Source organism: Sebastes umbrosus, chromosome 15 (genome assembly GCF_015220745.1).
Source record: "Sebastes umbrosus isolate fSebUmb1 chromosome 15, fSebUmb1.pri, whole genome shotgun sequence".
NCBI lineage: Eukaryota > Metazoa > Chordata > Actinopteri > Perciformes > Sebastidae > Sebastes > Sebastes umbrosus.
In genome coordinates, this window is record NC_051283.1 from 2873443 (window position 1) to 2896157 (window position 22715).

Sequence of the window (22715 nt, forward strand, 5' to 3'; positions counted from 1 at the left end):
AATGAAACCATTTTTTGAAAGTTGACCTCACTGTATAAAATGACCTGCGGTGACCTCTAGGATAATCACAGCCTCATGAAACTTGACAGCCACCAACTAGAGACCTAGAGCATTCAGAGGATGGATGGTTTTCCTAGCTAGATTGACAATAAGGGGGTTTCTGAGCAGTTTACACAACAGAAGTGCTCGCCATCCAATCGGCGAAAAATGCAATTCTTGCAGAAATCCCAGAATGTCAAAAGTTTTGAAACCAAATCACAGCATGGCTTTTCTATGGTGTTCCTCAAGGTCTTGGTGTCTTAATGTGGTATTTTGGAGGAATTATTGGTCATTTTTATCAATTCTTGAGTGGATAAAAATGGTTAAATTTAGCACCAAATCTGTGGAACAAATGGTATCAACCCAAAAATTGCTGCAACAATGTATGAGACATAACTAAGGATGGGGATGGCCATCACAAATTGATATCATCATGTTCTACGTTCTTATACACAATTTATTTTAATTGATTAATTAATTTATTAATAAATTTAGATTTCTTATTAATGATTAGAACATCTTAACCCACAGTGACGAGCTGCATCTCAGATTAATCTTCAGGTTCCCAGCTTTCAGATGATGTACACCTCTTTTATGTGGCATCTACTGTGGCACCTACTTTTTTATCTCCCCCTGAACATCCCCTGTCCCCCACCCCTACTGCTCAAAAAAAGAGGGTGGAATGGTAAGGGGTTAATGTGCTGCAAAGTCTGGGTGTACATTAAAATCTATAAGATAAAATAAAGGTGCAGTGACAGTGTAAAGGGCGTGTATTGAACATCAGTCCTTTACAGATACGGTGCTGAAGTACTCTGGGTCCTGTGTTGTGGCTCCCACTTCGTTCTGACCTGCAGCCTTGATGGGAGCTCTGGCCAGCATCACTTTCACTCCGGCGGGCCCCTGACCGTCTGTCCTCTCTACAGACATCACCTGCCCGATGAAATGCTGGAACACACAGTCAAACACAGCCTGTGTTAACCATCAGTGAGTACGTCTCTTTGTTGTTCCACACAGCTCTATGTCACCAGCTCGTGACTTAAAGTGGCAGTAGGCAGAATAAGTTTGGCATCATTGGGCAAAAATTCCATAATAACCTTTCAGCATATTGTAATTCAAGTGTTCTGAGAGAAAACTTGTCTTCTGCTCCTCCTCATTGCTCTGTTTTCAGGATTTAAAAAATCTAGCCCGTGACAGGAGACTTTGACCAATCACAGGTCATTTCAGAGAGAGAGAGAGAGAGAGCGTTCCTATTGGCTGTACTCCGGTCATGTGACCGGTACTTGGCGTTCCTCAAGGTCTATATAAAGGAGGCTGGGTCACGCGTCATATCACAGGGGTATAACATATGCGCAGTAAAATCTTGCCTGCACTCGTCGAAATTGAGCAAATCGCAATGCACAACCGCAGCTTCTGTTACACTGAGCATGTGTCATACCCCAATCCCCAAGACCATGTCCGTCCGTGACCCAGCCTCCTTTTCATAGGCCTTGGCATTCCTTCAAGAGATTTCCAACATGGCTGCCGGGTCACAAACTTTCTCATTTCACAGCTAAACCGTGTACTACAAGATGATTCTGAAAACATCTGAGGAGAGAAATAGGCATTAACGTAACAGTATGTTGATTCATATTTGATCAGAGCTGCCTAGTTTGACCGTTTGATCGGAGTTTGCGAGTGATTGACAGCCGGCTCTCATAGACGGCAGATAGACAGCAGACCTCAGATCAGCTCTTATTGCTTGTTTTCCTCCGGTATGTGAAATCTTGCAGATGCCGTTAGGAGCACTCGAGGACACCGGAGGACACAGAGGAACATGATTTTTTTCAGGTTACCTGTTTCATGTACTACTGTCAGGATATAGCAACCATTTTATAAAAATAACTTTTTTTAATCATATTTGCTCCAATCTCGCCTACTTCAGCTTTAAAGGTGCATGAGAAGGATTTCCCTATAAAAAACAATGTATAGACTCATACAAAAATAATCCCTCTCAATCATCACTTCTGACCCACTAAGACTGTGTGGTGTGGTGTCTGGATCTAAAGAGACACTGCCCTTCATGGGTGTGAAACCTCTATAGAGAGGCCAAGTCCCCTCCGGCGGACCCCATGGGATCATATTTCGGAAAAAATATGTACGGTAGTCAATGGGGAGAGACAAATAGTTTTTTGAGGCTGTTTGAATTGCGCCGTGAATCACACATATGATGTTTGTCAATTTAAAAGATAATTTTGCAAGTCAGGAAAATGGCAGTTTGTTGACTTCGCCTCTCTGTAAAAATGTAGCAACCAGGTGCCAACACGCATCCAAGAGGAGGCTACAAAAATGGTGGACACAGTGCCGAAAAACACAAATATAGAGAGGCAAAACGCCAAGCGGACAGCGCTCGCTCCAAAACGAGAGGTCTTTTGCCCGCTGGCACGCACCCTAACCCTCGTTGAGCCGGGGAGGAGGGGCCAACTTTGAATGTTTGCGAGTGTTTACAAACCACAACCGACAAATATGCCTTTAAAGGAACAGTGTGTAACAATTAGTTGGATCTATTGGCAGAAATTTAATATAATATTAATAAGTATGTTTTCTTTAGTAAATAATCACCTGCAACTAAGAATCATTGTGTTTTCGTTACCTTAAAATGACCCGCTCCCTATGAGTCTACTTAGGGAGCGGGTCCTCTTCACGGAGCCGGCCGCCATGTTTCTACAGTAGCCCAGAACGGACAAACCAAACACTGGCTCTAGACAGAGTCATTCACGTTTTCCCTTACATGCTTGATACACAGGAGTAATTTCAGTTGGTTGCAATCTGCAACCTGACTGCTAGATGCCACCATATCATACACACTGCACCTTTAAGAGCTAGTAGATATATTTGAACTAACTTCCCTTGCAGCTGTAAGAGGATTTAAGGTGAAAAAAGGTCTATTTTTACAGCCTCAGTGGACAAAATGAACACACTGGCAGTTATTAATTCTTCAATAATGATTACTCCTTGAGGTGTTAACATATCTGGCTTCCAGAACAGTTTTAGGTTGTTCTGTGAGCCATACACAAGACATTTTCTCAAATTACACTGCAAGACATTTTGAGAAAGATAAAACCCTAATTTTCAAGCCTTAAAATCAAATGGCAAGCAGTAGTATATTGCATGTTACTTCTTTACTGAATGCTTCTGTTGTATCTATGCTTTTATCAACTAGCGTAAGAGGGACACTTTAATTTTTTCACTGTAATTCAAAGGGAGTTGAGGGGTGGGTCTTGTGAGAGAGAGATTGTTGCAGTTGCTCCTGTTTGCCAGTAGAGGTCAGTAAAAGTCTGATTCAACCACCTTGCTGAACACACTGCAGGTTTTATCCTCTAAAACCAGATTACTGACAGTGAGCAGTACAATCCTATACGATAAATGTTGTGTGTCAGTGAGAGACCTCTGTATGACGAACTGCAGCATCCTGATGCTTTGGTTTGGGTCTGGATGATTCAATGTATTTCTCCCTCTGTGCTTTTACTTCCTGTGTGAAAAAAAGGCAGCAAAACATAAAAACATTGTTCTTCAGATTAATTCTTTGTGGTCATATCTGCGGATGTTTTAAAGATAAAACCTTTAGGATCTCATAGTTTGAAGTTTTGGAAACGTAATTGTCCCATGACTTGGCTGTGAGCTCCCGCTGCGTCCAATGAGACTTAATCTGCAACACAAAGACACAGAAACAGTATGAGTCAGAGTGCAAATTATGAAAATAGATGTGTGCTATTTCTACATGGATTAAATCAAGTTCCAGAGACAAATTACTTTCAGTGACAATATCTTTTAAATCAATTTAAATTTCCTAGAAAAAAATACAGCTACAATCTGTCAAAGCTCTTAAATCTTCTAAAAATATGTTTTTAATCAGAAAATGCTTATCCAAAAATACCCTACTGACAGACAAATGTGGGATACATGTGCCAGATTTTTTCCGTTCAAGTTTGTGCGGTAGTTCATGATAAAGGCAACAACATATCCACACCAACATATAGACACTAGAAACAAGTTTTGTGTGCTGTTAAAGCTTCAGTAGGCAGAATATTTGTGGCATCATTGGGCAAAAATGCCATAATAATCTTTCACCATATTGTAATTCAAGTGTTCTGAGAGAAAACTAGACTTCTGCACTTCCTCATGGCTCTGTTTTCAGGCTTTAGAAAATCTAGCCTGTGACGGGAGACTTTGACCAATCACAGGTCATTTCAAACAGAGAGCGTTCCTATTGGCTGTTCATTCAACGGAGGAAGCTGTCAATCACTCGCAAACTCCGATCAAACGGTCAAACTAGGCAGCGCTGATCAAATATGAATCAATATTCTGTTACTGTAATTCCTATTCTTTGCATCAAATGTTTTGACCGTTTGATCGGAGTTCGCGAGTGATTGACAGCTGCTCAGAGATGGCGAGGCTCCAGCTCGGCTCTGATTGGTTGTTTCCCTCCGGTCTGTGAAATCTTGCTGATGCCGTTAGGAGCACCGGAGGACACAGAAGAACATGATTTTCTTCAGATTACCTGTCTCATGCACTACTGTCAGGATATAGTGACCATTTTATAAAAATAACTTTTTTTAATCATATTTACACCAACCTGCCTACTCCACCAGCTTAAATCAAAGAAGATTCAGCTGGCTTTCACAGACTTTCTTTCGGTTGTCTACTCTTTGTGATTACTGAATTAAACTCTCAGCACCTCTGTGTACATGAGCTCCTCCTCGCCAATGTCCTCCTTCTCCTGTTGCTCCAGGATGCTGTTTTGTTCCGCTGCGACCCTCCTCGCCGTGTCCTCTGTGATCTTAAAGATCGTACTCAGAGCCTCGTCGTCGGGGGTGATCGGCCTCACGCCGTCCAAACTCAGTTCCCTGCTGATCTCCTCCCACACCTCACCGACCTACAGCGCCACGACAGACACCTCAGGGTTTATGGTGTTTCTGTGTTTGAAACAAATGTCTTTAAAATGACACTTTAACATGTTTGCCTGGGATATGTTGATAATTTTAAAGTTTAAATAGCCTATACAACCAGGAACATTTTGGTCCCATTACAGCTCATATGATGAGAATTTTAAAGCCATTTTAAAGCTATTCTAATGGTGTATAAATGACACAATCCTGATGAAAACTGGTGGCAATAGAACTAATTTCATATCCAGCACTGGCATTATCAGTTCTACCTTGAAGTCCAGATATCGCCTGACGATGCTCAAGGTCACATAATGTTTTCTTGACAATCCGGGAAGGTCTTGAAAACCTGCAAAAGTAACAAATAATCATTTTTCACAGCATAGTTTTAAAGTTTAAATCATTTGCAAATTTACTGTTGTGCTACTTTTAACTAGCCTCGGCCGTCATACTTTCCTGTATACATCATTACAATATTTTTCACAATATTTTACAATATTCTGCATTATGGTAAATGACAACTTAAATGATCAGGAGTCATGTATTGAACTTGAATGTCAAAGCCCCATGCGTGTGTACTAAAAAACTGATCTAGATCTAAATGGTTATAGACATTTTGGCTACATTTAGGCTGTATAAGATGTCTTGATAGACTACAGCTTCTAGGCTACATGATACAAATAGCATCTACCTATTACAAATGTATTGTTTAAATAATGTATGTAATAATGTAATTCTTTAATAACTGCTTTACCAAGTTTGCAGAAGATGGAGTAAATCTTTGACCGCAGGTTCTCGGACAGCTCCAGCACTGCTGCACTCGGTGTGTTAGCAGGAAATGACAGCTGGGCGTCCTGCTGCTGATGATGATTGAGAATGGGCCTCTGGGCGTCTTAAAGTCAAAAAGTGAACAAGTAGAAAATAAAAGGGAAAGATGTATAAACATGAGATGTATGGTGCAAAAAAAAAAAATGGCATTGCAGCTTCCACACGCTCAGAGGCCATGTTTACCTTAGTAACACTACTTTAGGAGCAACGGAAGTCAGAAGGCAGCTCACGTTACCACAGTTTCACAAGCGTGTCTGAGGTGTAGGGTGGCTTTCAGGTAACATCAAAATGTGAAAGGCTCTCTCTAGAGCCAGAGTTTGGTTTGTCCGCTCTGGGCTACTGTAGAAATATGGCGGAGCAACATGGTGGACGCTATGTAGATATGAAGGGCTCATTCTAAGCTAACGGAAATACGATCATTCTTAGTTTCAGGTGATTATACACTAATAGAGTGGTGCAGGGATGACGTATTTTTGTAGGCCAACCAGGAAGTTAGAATCGCCCTGGTTCCCTGGACAAAAAGCCAATGGGATTTTTCCATTGGGTTTTGGATTATTGCAGAAAATCAGCTCTGTGGCAAACACACGTTAATGATACTTACATGTTTTGTTTAGCAAGATAATCTTCACTAATGAACACCACTTTTATGATTTTTGACGTGTAAATGCAATCGCCAGAGGTAAAACTCTAACGTTACGCTATAAACAAACTACACCAAAGTCGCATGAGCGCGAGTATACACAACGAGGCTGTAAAGGAGGACGAGTCGGCGTGGTGACGTTTAGTAGTCTCATTTAGACACTTGTTAGCAACCGCCTTTTTTAAGACACATAAAAGCTTCAAAATCCATGTGTGGGATATTTATTGATGTATTTTATGTTGTAGAACAAAATGTTAAAATCTCTTCAGCTTGTGTTAACCACAGACCTTATTTCAGGCATCTAACTAAAAACCCATTGACTTCCAGACAAGGGAAACGGAAATGCTAAAATGCTAAAATGCTAACTCGTTTCTGAGTTTTAGGACTCATTCCTCTAGCACTCTATGAAAACATAGTTATGAATATTATATTGATTTATCCATACATATCATACACATTTCTTCTGATAGATCGACCACATTGCTTCACACTGTTCTTATAATCCTTCGGTTGGTGTGTTTTGGGCTCCTAATGGTCAGTTTTTGACACTTTGTCCAGCACTTTCTACGGTATGAAAAGTATGAATGGCTCCGGTGTACTACTGTATCTACTTCAGAGAATAAGTTAAAACATGTTAGTTAAAGGTCCCTTATTGTAAAAAGTGAGATTTTCATGTCTTTTATATTATAAAGCAGGTTTAAGTGATATATAAAGACTGGAAGTATCAAAACACTCAATCCATGGAGAAATACACACAGCCGGAATCAGAAACTGTGCGTTTGAAACAAGCCGTTAGGATTTTTGCCCATTTGTGATGTCACAAATCTACAATATTTAGACCATTTCACAGTTTTAAACATACTAAATGTGTCCCAGTTTATTTCCTGTTGCATTGTGTGTGAATAACATCAGCGGACAGGATGTAAACATGGACCCAAGCTGTTTCCTAGCAACGCAATTCCGTTGCCATTCCGTTGAAATGTGCTAAAACAGAGCGTTTCAGACAGAGCACGAATACAGGTATATTCAGACAGACAGTATTAGAAAAATAATGTGTTTTTTGAACATTAAAGCATGTAAACATGTTCTGGTAGAAACCTAAAATACAAACATGAACCTGAAAATGAGCACGATATGGGACCTTTAAGGGCTCACACCTGATCACTGAGATCTACATGTGTGGTCTATCTTCACCTGATCTGCTAAACAACAGGTCAGTCTAGATACTTGTGACTGCCATATTTCATTTCATGTAAGTTAATGTACTTCCTAACAGTCTTGTCATCGACCCGTTGTTGTTTAAAGTGTAGCTGCAGACTGACCTGTGATCCCTCCGTGGTGGTTCCTGCTGACTTTCAGCTCTTCCTCCTCGTCCCTCCACAGCTGCAGCAGGAACCTGGGAGCCGTCTGACCGCCGCCGTCCCTCCAGCTCAGGATGTGAGACAGAGTGTTGGGGTTGTCACACAGCTCCAGCAGGGTGGCGAGGACGTTGCTGTGTACACATCTGGGGCTCGACTGTTAGAGAGAGAGATGCCCAAACAGTTATATACATATCAGTACTTTTGATATTTAGGTGCATATGGACACTGCCTGACAGCAAATACAACAATAACTTCAGACATTGGAAATCAATTAGCTACTTACACTGAGTAAATCCAACAGAAGAGACGCCCCCTCCTTAGCCAAAAAGTAATCTTCTGTGGTGTAGCAGCCCACAATACAGGACCTGATGGGACACACACACATTTTATCAACTGTGGGGAATCAGTGCTTTCCTTCCTGTCTTCCAAATTCTCCAAAACACAAAAGTTAATATTACTATATTTACACTTCATGGGTCTTGGACTGTTCAGAAAACTCAATACAGTAAACAACAGAAAAGCCAAGTGGAAAAAAACGTATAAAGGATATGATGATGACCTAAAGAGTAAATTTACTAAAGAGTAAATCACGCTCTGTAATGTTAGAGTGAGGAGATGAGGTGAGAGTAGTATGATCTTAACCTTTGTGCCTCACTTTAAAAAAGTTGCTCTGATGTCCTTAGAGGACAAACATGTCTGTGTCAAAAAACTGCCATAAAAATATATTTGAATATTATTTTCCAATGTCACTGAAATAAATCCTTTAACTTCAGTCCTGATCATAACCACCAAATATTCATTAATTTTCAGAATTTAAACCTTTTAAGCGCCAGTTTGTTAACATAATGCCACTGTTTTTTCAATGAAAATAAATAAATATATATATATATTTATTTATTTGTTTTCTGTACACTACATGCTAGTTGTTGTCTTTTAATTAGCAACAACATTGATTTTTTTTTTTTTTTTAAATGTTATTTTTTTGGGGGGCATTTTTTAAGCATTTTATTGATAGGACAGTGTTGAAAGGGGGAGAGAGAGAATTGACATGCGGAAAGGACCACAGGCCGGATTCGAACCCGGGTCCACCGCTGCAAGGGACAGAGCCTTGGCGATACATGGGCGCTCGCTCTACCGACTGAGCTAACCAGCCGCCCACAACATTGATTTTGATGCATTTTTTTTTTGTGCAGGAGAATAGCATATATTTGCCCAATGATGCCAAAAATTGCTTCAAATGAATTGCATCTTTGTGTGAAAAATTAAAATGAACATAAGAAAAAACACCGAAGATGTGACCTCTGTGTCCTCAAACAAAACACATTGGACAGATTCAAATCTTATTTCTGAAACGATATAAGGACACAAGGTGTCCTCAATGGTGTCCCAATTCAGATCCTGAAAACAAACGATGACTCATAGAGACATCAAGCCTTCGGCTAAGGAAGACCCATTAATGCAGCCAGATATAAATTGATTCTGGACATGACAAGTGTAAATGGGGCATTTGTTGGTATGTTTCATTAGAATAAATAACATCCATTTATTAATGAAAGTGTTTTGATGTTTAGCTGAACTGACCACACACAGTCCACTGTGGAGAGGATGAGCTTGTTGTGTCCCAGACCGCTGTAGAACTTGTTGGAGCCTTTCTTCAGGAAGTGAACCGCCATCTCAACGCCCTCTGATCCAAACAGTTCCTGTGGTGCAACACAACAGGACTGTCAGTATGGAGATACTGTATGTTCACAAACTGTAACTGAAAGTGTAATCCTCTGATCTGAGCCCGAGATTACAAATATAAACATAAAGAAAGTCAAATCATTTTAGTGTTTAAAGATGCAGGCAGCAGTATTTATTTTCACTTGAAGCACTAATTCAAAAATATTACATTTATTGTGTTGATTAAAGCAGCTGTTTTCACCAGTATTGTCTTATTTTTCTACAAACAAAAACTTGTCCTCTTGTCCATCTTTTAAACTAATTTGAAAGATGCTATAATCACATAAGAATCTACTTCTTAGCTGTTACAAAGTGCTTTTATCAGGGTTATAATGTCACATTTACCTTTCTGTGCATGTCATTCTCACACAGCGCTGAAAGTATCAGCTGAATGTCTGACTTCATCTCCAGGGTGACCGAATCCTCCTCATCAGGACTCGCTTCCATCTGCATCAAAACCCCTGAGGAAATACAACAGGTACGTCTACGTCGACCATGTTTATGAAGTGAAATGTTTCTGCTGATGTTGTGCGAGTTTTGATTAAATTTACCCAACAACTGGTTGATAGTTCCTTGATCACAAAGGTCCTGGTTGACTGAGTCTTCACCTAAAGACGTCACAGATCTCAGCACTCTGATACAATGCCGCATCTGAGCCTTCTTACTGCCTCTTCCAGAGCTCTGACCCTGACCAAAGAAAGCATCTGAAGGAAAAGTATAATAAGGATACTGTTGTTTTATGAAAAAAGGCTACAATAACCAAATTATTAAAATTGCAGGTGCAAACACTGTAAAGGGTTTACAGTGTCTTAAAGGGGACATATCATAAAAACTCATTTTTTCAGCGATTGCGCACATTAGGGGTGGGAAAACAATCGATTCACCTGTGTTGCATTTTTTTTTATGATCTTTAAATCGATTTTTTAATGCCAGAATCCATATATTTACTTCATTTGAGTATATGCGGAGATAGAAGGAAGCTTTTATTGTTGTAGTCTGAGTAGTGTGACGTCGTATCTGTTCCCTATCTGTCAACCGGCTGCTGTGAGCCGAAACCAAGGCCTATTGAAGGAGGCTGGGACACAGGCTGAACACGGGTCTTGGGGTATAACACATGCGCAGTGTAACTGAAGCTGCGGTTGTGCGTTGCGATTGGCTCAATTTTGGCGAGTGCAGACCAGATTTTACTGCACATGTGTTGTACCCCAAAGATATGACGCGTTGATGACACGTGACCCAGCGTCCTTCAATAGGCCGAAATGAGGAAGTAGAAACGTTGGAGGGTCTGCATGGATACGACCTGCACCATCACATATTAAATCCAGCGTGGTAAACACTACACATCCAGTAAAGTATGGAAACACTTTGGGTTTCACACATTGACAGGAAAAGTAGAGCTAAATATGGCTAAAGCTGCATGCTAACTCTGTCACGGACAGGAAACGTTATCGTATCGCGGTAACGTGCGGTCAAGCCAGCCGTCGCTCTCATCTCCGTGGTCAAATGGGCCGACGCTACAACTGTAGAGCACCCATATACTGACATTTATGTTAAATGCATTCAAACGGCCCCGATGGAGCTGACCATGGATGTATAAAGAGGATGGAGCTGACGTGAGAGCTAGAGACAGACTTGGAGAAGTTAGAGGAAGTATACACGTGTGACTACGTCCTGTTTTCAAAATAAGGTGTTAACAAAGGGAACTGTATACACAAAATACATATATGGAAATAAGATTGATTGGATTATATTCACCAGAAGTATAAAACATTACATGATACATGTCTGATATATTTGACTTCAGGACAACTCTAACAACATACTGTACATGCTGAAAATCAAACATTTTGCCTTACTTTACTTTATTTTCTAAAGTAAAAGTCCCTAGAAGTGTATGATTCAACTTTTTCCCATGGTCTAGTGTTAAAAAAGTTAACAAAAATCACAATAAATCACAATATTGAATCGCAATACATATTGAATCGGTGTATCGTCCCAGCCCTAGTGCTCACTAGATGTCTAGCTGTCTAGATCAGAAAACATGTGATTCAACAAGCCAATCAGATTTGGCTCTCCTTCCTATGTCACATGCAGGCTCATCAGAATATACCGCCCTCAGCTTGACAACTACCTTTGCAAAGGTGCACCATAGTTTTCTCCTAAGCCAATCAGAGCAGACTGGGCTTTTTCGGGAGGGACTCTTAAAGAGACAGGCGCTAAAATGGAGCGTTTCAGACAGAGGGTGAAGACAGGTATATTCAGACAGACAGCATGAGAAAATGTATGTTTTTTTTTTACTTTAAAGCATGTAAACATGTTCAAGTATGGACCTGGAAATGAGCAGGATATGTCCCCTTTAAAATGTGAATTGTTTTAATGTGAGATGTTGTATGGGAGTTGAAGTTGAAGCAATGTAAAGAAGTGTCTGTTGAAGTGCAATCCCTGAAAGCATTTGTCATTTTTGGATTCAAGTTTAAGCCCTGTAAATAACTGAATCATCAGTTAAACTTAAAAAAATTAAATAAATGGAAATAGTCTGTAAAAAAACACAATCATGTATAATCATTTCTTTTTTTTTGAAAAGTAGTTAAACAATTAATTCTTCTAACCATGATGCATTTTTTTTTGCACTCTGACAGGACACATGAATGTTGGTGTTTGACCTTTGACCTCTCAGATACAGGACAGCCTCTGGTTCTCTAAACGTTTTGCAGCATCCTCACCTTGAGCGATGCACCAGTCCAGCAGGAGCAGCAGACACGTGTTTCCCTGACAGGACATGTAGTCGTCCAACATGAGCGGAGCGACGATGGCCAGGGTGGCCAGCGCCTGCAGCTGGAGCTCCTCCCGCTGGGCCGAGGACCACTGACGTGACACCGAATGGCGCTCAGGCGAGGCAACGGTTGGCTTCATGAGTGTCAGCAGAGCGAGCATGACTCTTTCCTCTTTATAAAGCTAGGAGAGGAAAACACAGAGGGTGTTAAAAATGTCCCATTTAGACTTATCACTACTCAAACAATACTAATTGAGTGTGACTGACCTGCAGAGCAGCTAAGTCCTTTGACATCAAAACCAGCAGATTCAAAAGCAATTTCTTCATTTTCAAGTCTTCATTACTGTAGGTGAGCTTGAGGTTGCGGATCAAAGGGTTTTGACTTTTCACTAAAACATAAAGGAAGCAATTTTGTTATCATAAAAGTTGCTACTGTACTCAAACATATTTAAAATGTAAAAATGAAACAAAAATGTATAAGGAAAGATTGGCCTCACGCTCTGGAAATGTGACAAAAACCACAAGCTGTTTGGCAAACAAACTCTCCTAGAAATTAGAAACACAACGTCAAGCAAACTGTAGTGGCACATTGACACACCTACTAAATATACCAGGCAGTTATGAGTCTAAAAATATCAGCTGCAGGGTGTTTCTATCATACAGTACATTTATCTATCCTGTACTCACAATAAGCAGAGAGTTGGGATTCTCAGCGATGAGAGTTATGATGACAAGCAGATCATTTCTGAGTTGGAGGTCAGAATGTCGGAAACCGTTCATCAGCTGGTGAGAAAACGCTTCTTTCAGGGATCTAATGAACAGAAAGTGAGAAATCTATTTGTACAGAATGAGAGCACAAAAGTATTCACATTTTTAAAGGATGGAAGGTGATTCATTCTTGACTCATAACTTCCTCTAGATGCTTGCTGATCAATATACATTTTAGGATTCTATCAATCTCAGGATCTGACTTCCTCGATTAAAGCTGGAGTAGGCAGATTGGAGCAAATATGATTAAAAAAAAAAAAAAAAAGTTATTCTAATGGAATCTGCAAGGTTTCACACACTGGAGGAAAACAACCAATCAGAGCCGAGCTGGAGCCTCGCCGTCTCGTAGCAGCTGTCAATCACTCCGATCAAACAGTCAAACTAAGCAGCGCTGATTAAATATGAATGATTGAATGATTCAATTACTGTATTTCTTGCCTCACATGTTTTCAGAAACATCTTGTAGTGTACTGTTTAGCTGTAAAATGAGAAAGTTCGTGACCCTTCCACCATGTTGAGATCAGTTGAGGAAATACCAAGCATCGCCCACTTTCGCACTTTACAGCTAAACAGTACACTACAAGATGTTTCTGAAAACATTTGAGGAGAGAAATAGGCATTACAGTTACAGAATATTGATTCATATTTGATCAGCGCTGCCTAGTTTGACCATTTGATCGGAGTTCGCGAGTGATTGACAGCTGCCTCTGTTGAATCAACAGCCAATAGGAACGCTCTCTCTCTGAAATGACCTGTGATTGGCCAAAGTCTCCTGGGATGGGCTAGATTAATTAAAGCCCGAAAACAGAGCCATGAGGAGGTGCAGTAGTCTAGTTTTCTCTCAGAACACTTAAATTACAATATGCTGAAAGGTTATTATGGATTTTTTGCCCAATGATGCCAAAAATATACTGCCTACTGCAGCTTTAACTTCCTCACACTCAGCCACAAAAGATGTTAAATCCACATACATGACACACTCCATGCTGCTGAGCTGAGCAGTGACCTCCTTGCTGCCTCTCTCCAGCAGGTTCCAGAGGATTTCGGAGGAGCGGAACAGGACCTGACCGGACGGGTCAGGTTCGTTCATGTGGAGGCAGATGGTCTCTGCTCCTCGTGCTTTCAGTATTAACGCACAATTCATATCTGTGTTTGTAAAATGAAAAGCGATTAATGTGATTGATGATGAAAACAACCCATTGACCTGCTGACATTGACACAAGGACACTTAAAATCACTGTTTTGATTGTTTGTCTGATTATTACTTGGGTCACAAGATGATTTATGCACTTGAGAGCTGGCTACTTTATCTAATGAAGGAGGTTAGATTGACGTGTCTGACAGATCCCCTCCTCCACTATCCTCAGTGGATCCAGAATAAAATCAGCTACTGACCAGAGGAGCTGGAGAGGATCTTAAGGGTCTGCAGGAGCTGCAGCTTGATGGCAGGCTGGTTCTCCAGAGCGGCCATGGAGAGGAGCAGCGTCTGAGCCAGGTCGCTGCGCTCCAGCAGCTGCAGCCTGTAGCCTGGAGAGGTCGGCTGAAGCCCTGCGGAAGCAGATAATAACAATAAAATACATTTATGGATGTAAGTTATGAGCTGCAAGAATCGAACTAAAGAGAAGACGAAAAGAAAATTAAAAATACAAAAACAAAAAGAAGAAAAACAACACATTATTGTTTACAAGTGCTTCTTAAAGGTGCAGTGTGTAGGATTTGGCGATATCTAGCAGCGAGGTTGCAGATCACAACCAACTGAAACTTCTCCCGTGTGCCAAGCGTTTCGGACAACTACGGTGGCCGACACAAAACCGTGATAAATGCGAAAGGCCCTCTCTAGAGCCAGTGTTTGATTTGTCCATTCTGGGCTACTGTAGAAACATGGCGGCCGGCTCCGTGAAGAGGACCCGCTCCGTATGTAGATATAAACGGCTAAAGGAATTTTAGGCGACAAAGACCAAAACGGCCGATTAGTCGACAAAGAGGGGGCAGCCCTATTTAACAGTTGCTGTATCTGTCAAAATGTAGTAAAAATATAATAGTTAATATATTTTTTTATGCATACAAAACTGTGCCAGTCTCTATGGACAAAGTTGTTTTACAGTTGACAATTACAATCACCAAGATTGATAAGCCATTACTGGTTCATAACATCAGCCTTGTAATGTTTCACTAAGACTCTAGAAAAGGTAAAGCATGAAAGAAAGAAAGAAAGAAAGAAAGAAAGAAAGAAAGAATGAAGGAAACAAACAATGAAAAGGAAAGAAACAAAGGCACAAGCATGCCACCACAGAAGCCATGAAAAAACCTCACTCAGTGAAAGTCTAGAAAATCGCTTGTCAGAGTGGAAAGTCCGAGGCTTTGGCTTGGCAAGACGCTCCGTACCGTCAAGCAGCTGTTTAGGAGCCACACAGCTGTAGAACGATTTCACTGACTCAACTATCTGCTGTCTCACTTCAACATCTGACACCCTCATCAGACAGCCTGCCAAAACAAACACATCAGTCAGAGTCACTCCTGTCTGGAGAAACTGCCTTCTTCTTTAAAGCTAGGGTTGGTAATCTTCTTCAAAAACATTTGTTGTTACATTTGATGACATTTTCATTAAATCCAGACAGCAATCAACAAAGCAAATACTCTGACGATAAAAAGAGAAAAACAATCTGGTATCTGTGGCTGTCGTAGGACTGTAATAAACCCGAATTAAATGATTGGACAGGCTACCTATCTACATGCCTGTCTGCACGCACTCTGCCCGTGCACTCATAGAGTGCTGCAGGGATGACGTATTTTTGTAGGCCAACCAGGTAGTTAGCACCGCGCTGGTTCCCTCGACAAAAAGCCAATTGGATTGTTCCATTGGGGTTTGGATTATCACCGAAAATAAACTCTGTGATAAACACACATTTATGATAATTACAAGTTTTGTTCAGCAAGATAATCTCCACAAATGAACACCAGTTTAATGATTTTTGAATTGTAAATGCAATCACCAGAAGTAAAAAGCTAACGTTAGGCTATAAACGAACTACACCACGGACGCATGAGCGCGAGTATGCACAACGAGACTGTAAAGGAGGACGAGTCAGCGTGATGACGTTTAGTAGTCTTATTTAGCCACTTGTTAGCAACCGACTTTTTTAAGACACATAAAAGCTTCAAAATTTACGAGTGGGATATTTATTGGTGTATTTTATGTCGTAGAACAAAACGTTAAAATCTCTTCAGCTTGTGTTAACCACAGACCTTATTTCAGGCATCTAACTAACAACCCATTGACTTCCAGACGAGGGAACCGGATGTGGAGTCTTCCACAAATAACAATAGTCATGTTCCTTGTTTACATTCATAATGACCATTTTCGGGGATTGGCTTTGGAGGGAGGCCTGAAGGTACGGACTATCAGTGTTGCCAACTTGGCGACTTTCTCGCTAGATTTTGTGACTTTTGGAGCAAGTGCTGCTAGCTACTTTCACTGGAAAAGAGTTGACAACACCGGCCTGGGCTTTTCAGTTTGTTTAATTTTTAAAGTCTAATGTACTCTTGCTGCTTTCTCAAGATTACCAACCCTAACTTTGAAGGACCAAGTCAGTCTTAAGCAATAGAAAGCAAAAATCAAACTGTAAAAACAGAAACCAAAGTAACAACTATATGAAGGATAATATGGACTCTGTTATGTGTTGCATTAAAAAGGTTCGGCCACTGCATTTCAAGTCCTGCAAGCATGTGAATGCACCAAAAAACAACATTATCCCACAATGATAACTTTGACACAAATACATGTAACATGTAATGGGTGCTCTTTCTTAAAGAGTAAGGCTGGTGATATTTCACATGTATTTTTTGTCAGCAAATCTCTTATCCTGCTGCAGGAAATACTCACCAAATGTGTCTTCATCCACTACTGAAAATAGTCCTCTATAAATGCACTGTTTTCTCCAGTTTAGGTATGTTTGACAATAGCTACAGTGTCCAGCTGTTTTAGGAAATTACTGAGCCTCTTTAGAAAAATTTAACTGTAAATTTGTGACCTGTTTTTAGAGATTTTCATCTTCAGAAGGAACCAATGGGCACCCTGTCTGGGTGTCCTAAAGTCTTGAGAAAACTATTTGTTTCTGTCTCTTCATGGGATTTTTTGACAATAATAAATAAAATATAGAAAATACAATACTGCCAGTCTTATCCTTTAAGTTTCAAGACTTCAAATTAATTTTCATAACATAGAATAAGAAGAAGGAGAATGAGAGTTAGTGGCTCCTACTGTAGAAGGTAAATCAATGACCTTAAAGCCTATGCTACGCTTTTGGAAATGGTCAATTGCAATTTAATGCAAAAATATGAAATAACTTTAATAAGTGATGTGTATACCCATGTGTGAGAGGAACTCTATGACGTCCTGAGCGTAATTCAGCTCATCAGATGCTTTCTCCTTCAGGAAGGGAAGCCTGAGATGAAGCAAAGCAACATGTTGATGTTCAGACGATGTCACAACAAAAACAACAAACATCCTTCTTTTCCATGTAGGCTTCAAATATTTGAGTTTCTTACCTACAAATTTGAAGTACCTCACACAGAATGGGCACATATTCAGGGTGATCCGTCACTTTCTCAGCACAGATGTTGAGTATTTTGGCGATGCCTGTCAGCTCCCTCAAAAGCTTGAAATAATTTAAGAAGTTCTAACATTTTGGCAAAGCGTATACGGAGATAAATCCCAGCGAGGGAGGGGAAGTGACGGGGCAAAGAGTCATCATGATAGCTGAGGATATTTCTGAACAGGGAAAATGCTGACAGACAGCGATAGAGCTGTAAATTAGAGCCTTGGGAATGACGTTTGGCGCTGTGTTTATTTTGCGTGAGAGCAAATCTATTTTCATCACTGTGCCCGGGGACAGTAATGAGGACAATTTGACAATCTGCTGCAGTGTGTGACACCTGAGAAAGATTTATTTTGGAAAAGAGAGATTGTGCGTTATCATACGTCAGAAGGCTAAATCCAGAACAAAGGATACAAAGCCAATTTGGCTTCTCTTCAGTAGTTTCTTCAGCACAAAAAGGTGCCTCTCCTTCGAGTTAGCCTTTAATAAAAACAGAAAGTACAGTATGATTACATATCACATAACTTAAAACAGAAAAAAAGTCTGATGACATTCAAGTTTAACTTACTGTCAAAGGATCTTCAAAAAGACGAATCACCTTACTGAGTTCAATACTTTTCACACTGGCCTGTTGAGAAATTACAGTTTAGGTCAAAGTTTACACTGTCTGTCAAGGTGTTACTGGGATTATAATAACTCTTGGATGATAAAAAGATTTGAACACAAAAAAAATATTGCATCAAGTTATTGTGTGCAATCTGAAGATGTGACAAAATATTTTGCATTAAAATGTGCATATACAGACGTAGGCAAAGTTGTTGGTAACGTTCCGTTAAAGAGAGAAAAACCCACAATGGTCACTGAAATAACTTGAAACTGACAAAAGTAATAATAAATAAAAATTCACTGAAAATTAACTAATGAAAATCAGATATTGTTTTTGAATTATGGTTCAGCAGAATCATTTAAAAAAACAAACTAATGAAACTGGCCTATACAAAAATGATGGTACTCTTAACTTAATATTTTGTTGCACAACCTTTTGAGGCAATTACTGCAATCAAGTGATTTCTGTAACTCTCAATGAGACTTCTGCACCTGTCGACAGGTATGTTGGCCCACTTCTCGTGAGCAAACTGCTCCAGCTGTCTCAGGTTTGAAGGGTGCCTTCTCCGAATGCATGTTTCAGCTCCTTCCACAGATGTTCAATAGGATTTAGATCCGGGCTCATAGAAGGCCACTTCAGAATAGTCCAATGTTTGTTCTTAGCCATTCTTGGGTGTTTTTAGCTGTGTTTTGGGTCATTATCCTGTTTGAGGACCCATGACCTGCAACTGAGACCAAACTTTCTGACACTGGGCAGCACATTTCGCTCCAGAATGCCTTGATAGTCTTGAGATTTCATTGCACCCTGCACAGATTCAAGACACCCTGTGCCAGATGCAACAAAGCAGCCCCATAACATAACCGAGCCTCCTCCATGTTTCACATTAGGTACAGTGTTCTTTTCTTTGGATGCTTCATTTTTGCGTCTGTGAACATAGAGCTGATGTGACTTGCCAAAAAGCTCCAGTTTTGTCTCATCTGTCCAAAGGACATTCTCCCAGAAGCTTTGTGGCTTGTCAATATGCATTTTGGAAAATTCCAGTCTCGCTTTTTTATGATTTGGTGTCCTCCTGGGTCGTCTTCCATTAAGTCCACTTTGGCTCAAACAGTGACGGATGGTGCGATCTGACACTGATGTACCTTGACCTTGGAGTTCACCTCTAATCTCTTTGGAAGTTGTTCTGGGCTCTTTGGTTACCATTCATATTATCCGTCTCTTCAATATGTCATCAATTTTCCCCTTGCGGCCACGTCCAGGGAGGTAGGCTACAGTTCCATGGACCTTAAACTTCTGAATAATATGTGCAGCTGTAGTCACAGGAACATCAAGCTGCTTGGAGATGGTCTTATAGCCTTTACCTTTAACATGAAGGTCTATAATGTTCTTTCTGATCTCCTGAGACAACTCTCTCCTTAGCTTTCTGTGGTCCATGTTCAGTGTGGTACACACCATGATGCCAAACAGCACAGTGACTACTTTTCACCCTTTAAATAGGCAGACTGACTGATTACAAGTTTGAAGATACCTGTGATGCTAATTACAGGACACACTTTAGTTTAATATGTCCCTATGGTCACATTATTTTACATCTTTTCTAGGGCTACCATCATTTTTGTCTAGGCCAGTTTCATTAGTTTGTTTTTTAAAATGATTCTGTTGAACCATAATTCAAAAACAATATCTGATTTTCATTAGTTAATTTTCAGTAAATTTTTATTTATTATTACTTTGGTCAGTTTCAAGTTATTTCAGTGACCATTGTGGGTTTTTCTCTCTTTAACGGAACGTTACCAACAACTTTGCCTACGTCTGTATCTCATGTAATAGTTGAGTTCAATACACTTTATTTCCAGACCCATAGTCCATTATAGAAGTAAAAGATAAAATATTATCTGACATTTTGTAATGCTTTTTTTTTTTCTTTGTGCAATTTCTGGGATCATAATAACCCAATTCAGCATTTATATTTGCTCCATCTGGCAATTAGGGTCATATTTAAAATTGCAACAAGTCACTACACTTCTATGTAAATAGAACAGTTACATTTTTGGGTAACACTGTGTAATAACCATCATTTATAAATGGTAAATTGATCATTAATAATGATTACTAATAATTATTAATGCTATAATTTACATTATTTGGATGGCTATTATAAAGATGCAACTGATGATTATTATACCTTGTTAAATGGTTAATAAATACTTTGTAAAGCATCTATAAACATTATTTAGATAGATAGTTAATAGTTTGTCAATGGTTAATCATTTCTGGTCCATCTATCTATGTAATATTTATAGATGTTTTACAAACGATTTCGTAAAGGTTTACAAATCATTTGGTAATCACTAACAAATACTTAATATAGTATATCAAATGTTATAATGTGTGCAACAACAAACTGTCAAATACTTTACTAATGTAATCAGAATGTGATCGTTATCGTCTCTTATCAGCTATGATACAATATAGAATTTATAAACTAATTATTTCATATTACACAAACTACTGATAAAATAACAGAAATTATAGCATTACTAATAGTTAGTAAACATTAGTAATGATCATTTCATTGTTTGTTAACTGTAAAATAACTATTAACTTAAAATTAATTAACTATCAATTTACCATTTATAAATGGTTGTTATAAAGTGTTACCCATTTTTGCATACTAACTGTGATAATACATCATGGATCTTGTCTTAACGACATTAATAACAAGTACACAGATATTCATATAAAATACACTGTATATAATGGATAGATTTGATGAATCAGCATGGCTGAATGAACCCACTCTCACTGCACTGTGAACGTACCCTGTCGCCTCAAACTACCCATCAAGAACTGTGCACACATCAGACTACACATCTTAATTATATCCTGCCTATAATCCCTAAACCAGCTCATACTCCTATGTTAGAGTACTACCTGGCCACTGATATGCTGTCTGCTAATTACTTTGAGAAAATAAAGTAATACACATTTGTGACGAACATAAACTGGAATAAGAAAGATATTTAAATTAGATTGCGACATAGGGCCCCTCCAAGACACCGAGGGCCTCATGATAACAATCATTCTGGACCTAATTTGTGTCCCTTTTCAATGGATATTAAAGTTCATTGGTGCATATTCCCAAATAAATTGGCAAATTATTACAAACCACTGGAGGTCTGAAGCCTTGCAGCAGTTGTCCACTTGCCCAGTTGGTAATTCAGCCGTACATAAAGTATCCTTTGAAAGCATGTTGTGTGTTTCTCAGTTCAAAGAAGCACTTTAGTTTACATTTAGCGTCAGTAAACATTAATAACTGTATTATATTTAGTTGTTGTCTAGTTTTAGTTTGTGTAACAAAAGACCGGTAAAGTCATTCGAGTTATGGACTATTTACATTCCCAGTGATCAGGGATTATTATTACATTAAATAAATAGGGCAGTGGTGGAAAGTAACTAAGTACATACTGTACTTAAATACAACTCTGAGTTACTTGTACTGAAGTGTAATTTTGTGCTACTTATACTTCTCCTCCACCACATGGAAAGGGAAATATTACTTTTGACTGCACTATATTTATTTGATACCTGTAGTTACTTTACAGATGAAGATTATAAAAAACAATGAGCATATGAATACAATACAGTGTTATACAATCAATTAAACCACCCAACTGTATAAAAAAATATTAAAATTATCTCTACTTCAATCAGCTACAACATTAAAATTAATCTTAAATGTTACTGTATATAATATAATAGTATACAATATAATAATGTAACAACAACAGAGCCCATTTTGGCTGCATAGTGAGTACTTTACCCTTTACACTTTAAGTAGCCAACACATTATTGATAGTACTTTAATTTTAGTAGGATTTAGAATGAAGGTGTTTCACTGAATTAAGAGTATTTTTAAATTGTGTTATTGTTACTTTGACTAATACTTCTTCCCCCACTGTGAATGGATGAATAACGTTATAATGTGAGAGCCAGAGGAGACACTTCAGCAGTATGATGAGTAACATTAGCAGTCACTGTTTACCTCCTGGACATGTTGCTTCTGATCCGATGCTCTTGGTCTGATTGTAGGAATATCCGGTTTTCTTCTGTGCACAACTTTGCCTGAATCCATTTCCAAAACTTCTTGTTTCAACTTCTTACTCCAAACATTGTCGGTTCATTTGAATTTTGCCTCACGAGATGTGTTTGGTTCATTAAAAGGGTCAGTTGTGGACATTAGACGTCTCTAACCTCGGTGTTTGTTTGCTAGTAACAGCGAGCTGACATTAACGGAAACTTCACCTAAACCCGTGTTGGTTTCTAGTCACTAAACTCTGATAAAAACGCCTCTGAAGTCGTCCAACATCTGAGTCTCTGCTCCTCTTGACGTTGCCGGAGTCTGACGGCGCAGCGTTACTACAGTTACCATGGTTACCGTGCAGGACGGCAAGCAGTGG

General features: G+C 39.4%; 1 protein-coding gene across 2 annotated transcripts; it reads right to left on the minus strand.

Moving 5' to 3' along the window:
- Positions 1 to 791: 791 nt before the first annotated feature.
- LOC119503302 (cilia- and flagella-associated protein 69-like) lies at positions 792 to 22683 on the minus strand. Of its 2 annotated transcripts, none has more exons than XM_037794994.1 (23): positions 22301 to 22683; positions 18220 to 18279; positions 18066 to 18131; positions 17602 to 17711; positions 17422 to 17498; positions 15439 to 15537; positions 14449 to 14601; positions 14025 to 14199; positions 12973 to 13096; positions 12783 to 12831; positions 12553 to 12674; positions 12236 to 12467; positions 10064 to 10216; positions 9858 to 9973; positions 9372 to 9490; positions 8074 to 8155; positions 7752 to 7944; positions 5716 to 5853; positions 5234 to 5310; positions 4754 to 4951; positions 3638 to 3724; positions 3464 to 3547; positions 792 to 984 (listed from the first exon to the last, which is right to left on the minus strand). In XM_037794994.1, exons 1-23 carry the CDS (start codon positions 22388 to 22390, stop codon positions 820 to 822), a joined length of 2769 nt encoding a protein of 922 aa, XP_037650922.1. In that variant the 5' UTR covers positions 22391 to 22683; the 3' UTR covers positions 792 to 819. The 2 variants fall into 2 exon arrangements, with proteins under 2 accessions (XP_037650922.1, XP_037650921.1); XM_037794993.1 differs by having other exon boundaries at positions 15367 to 15537; positions 22301 to 22390.
- Between the last annotated feature and the right edge of the window lie 32 nt (positions 22684 to 22715).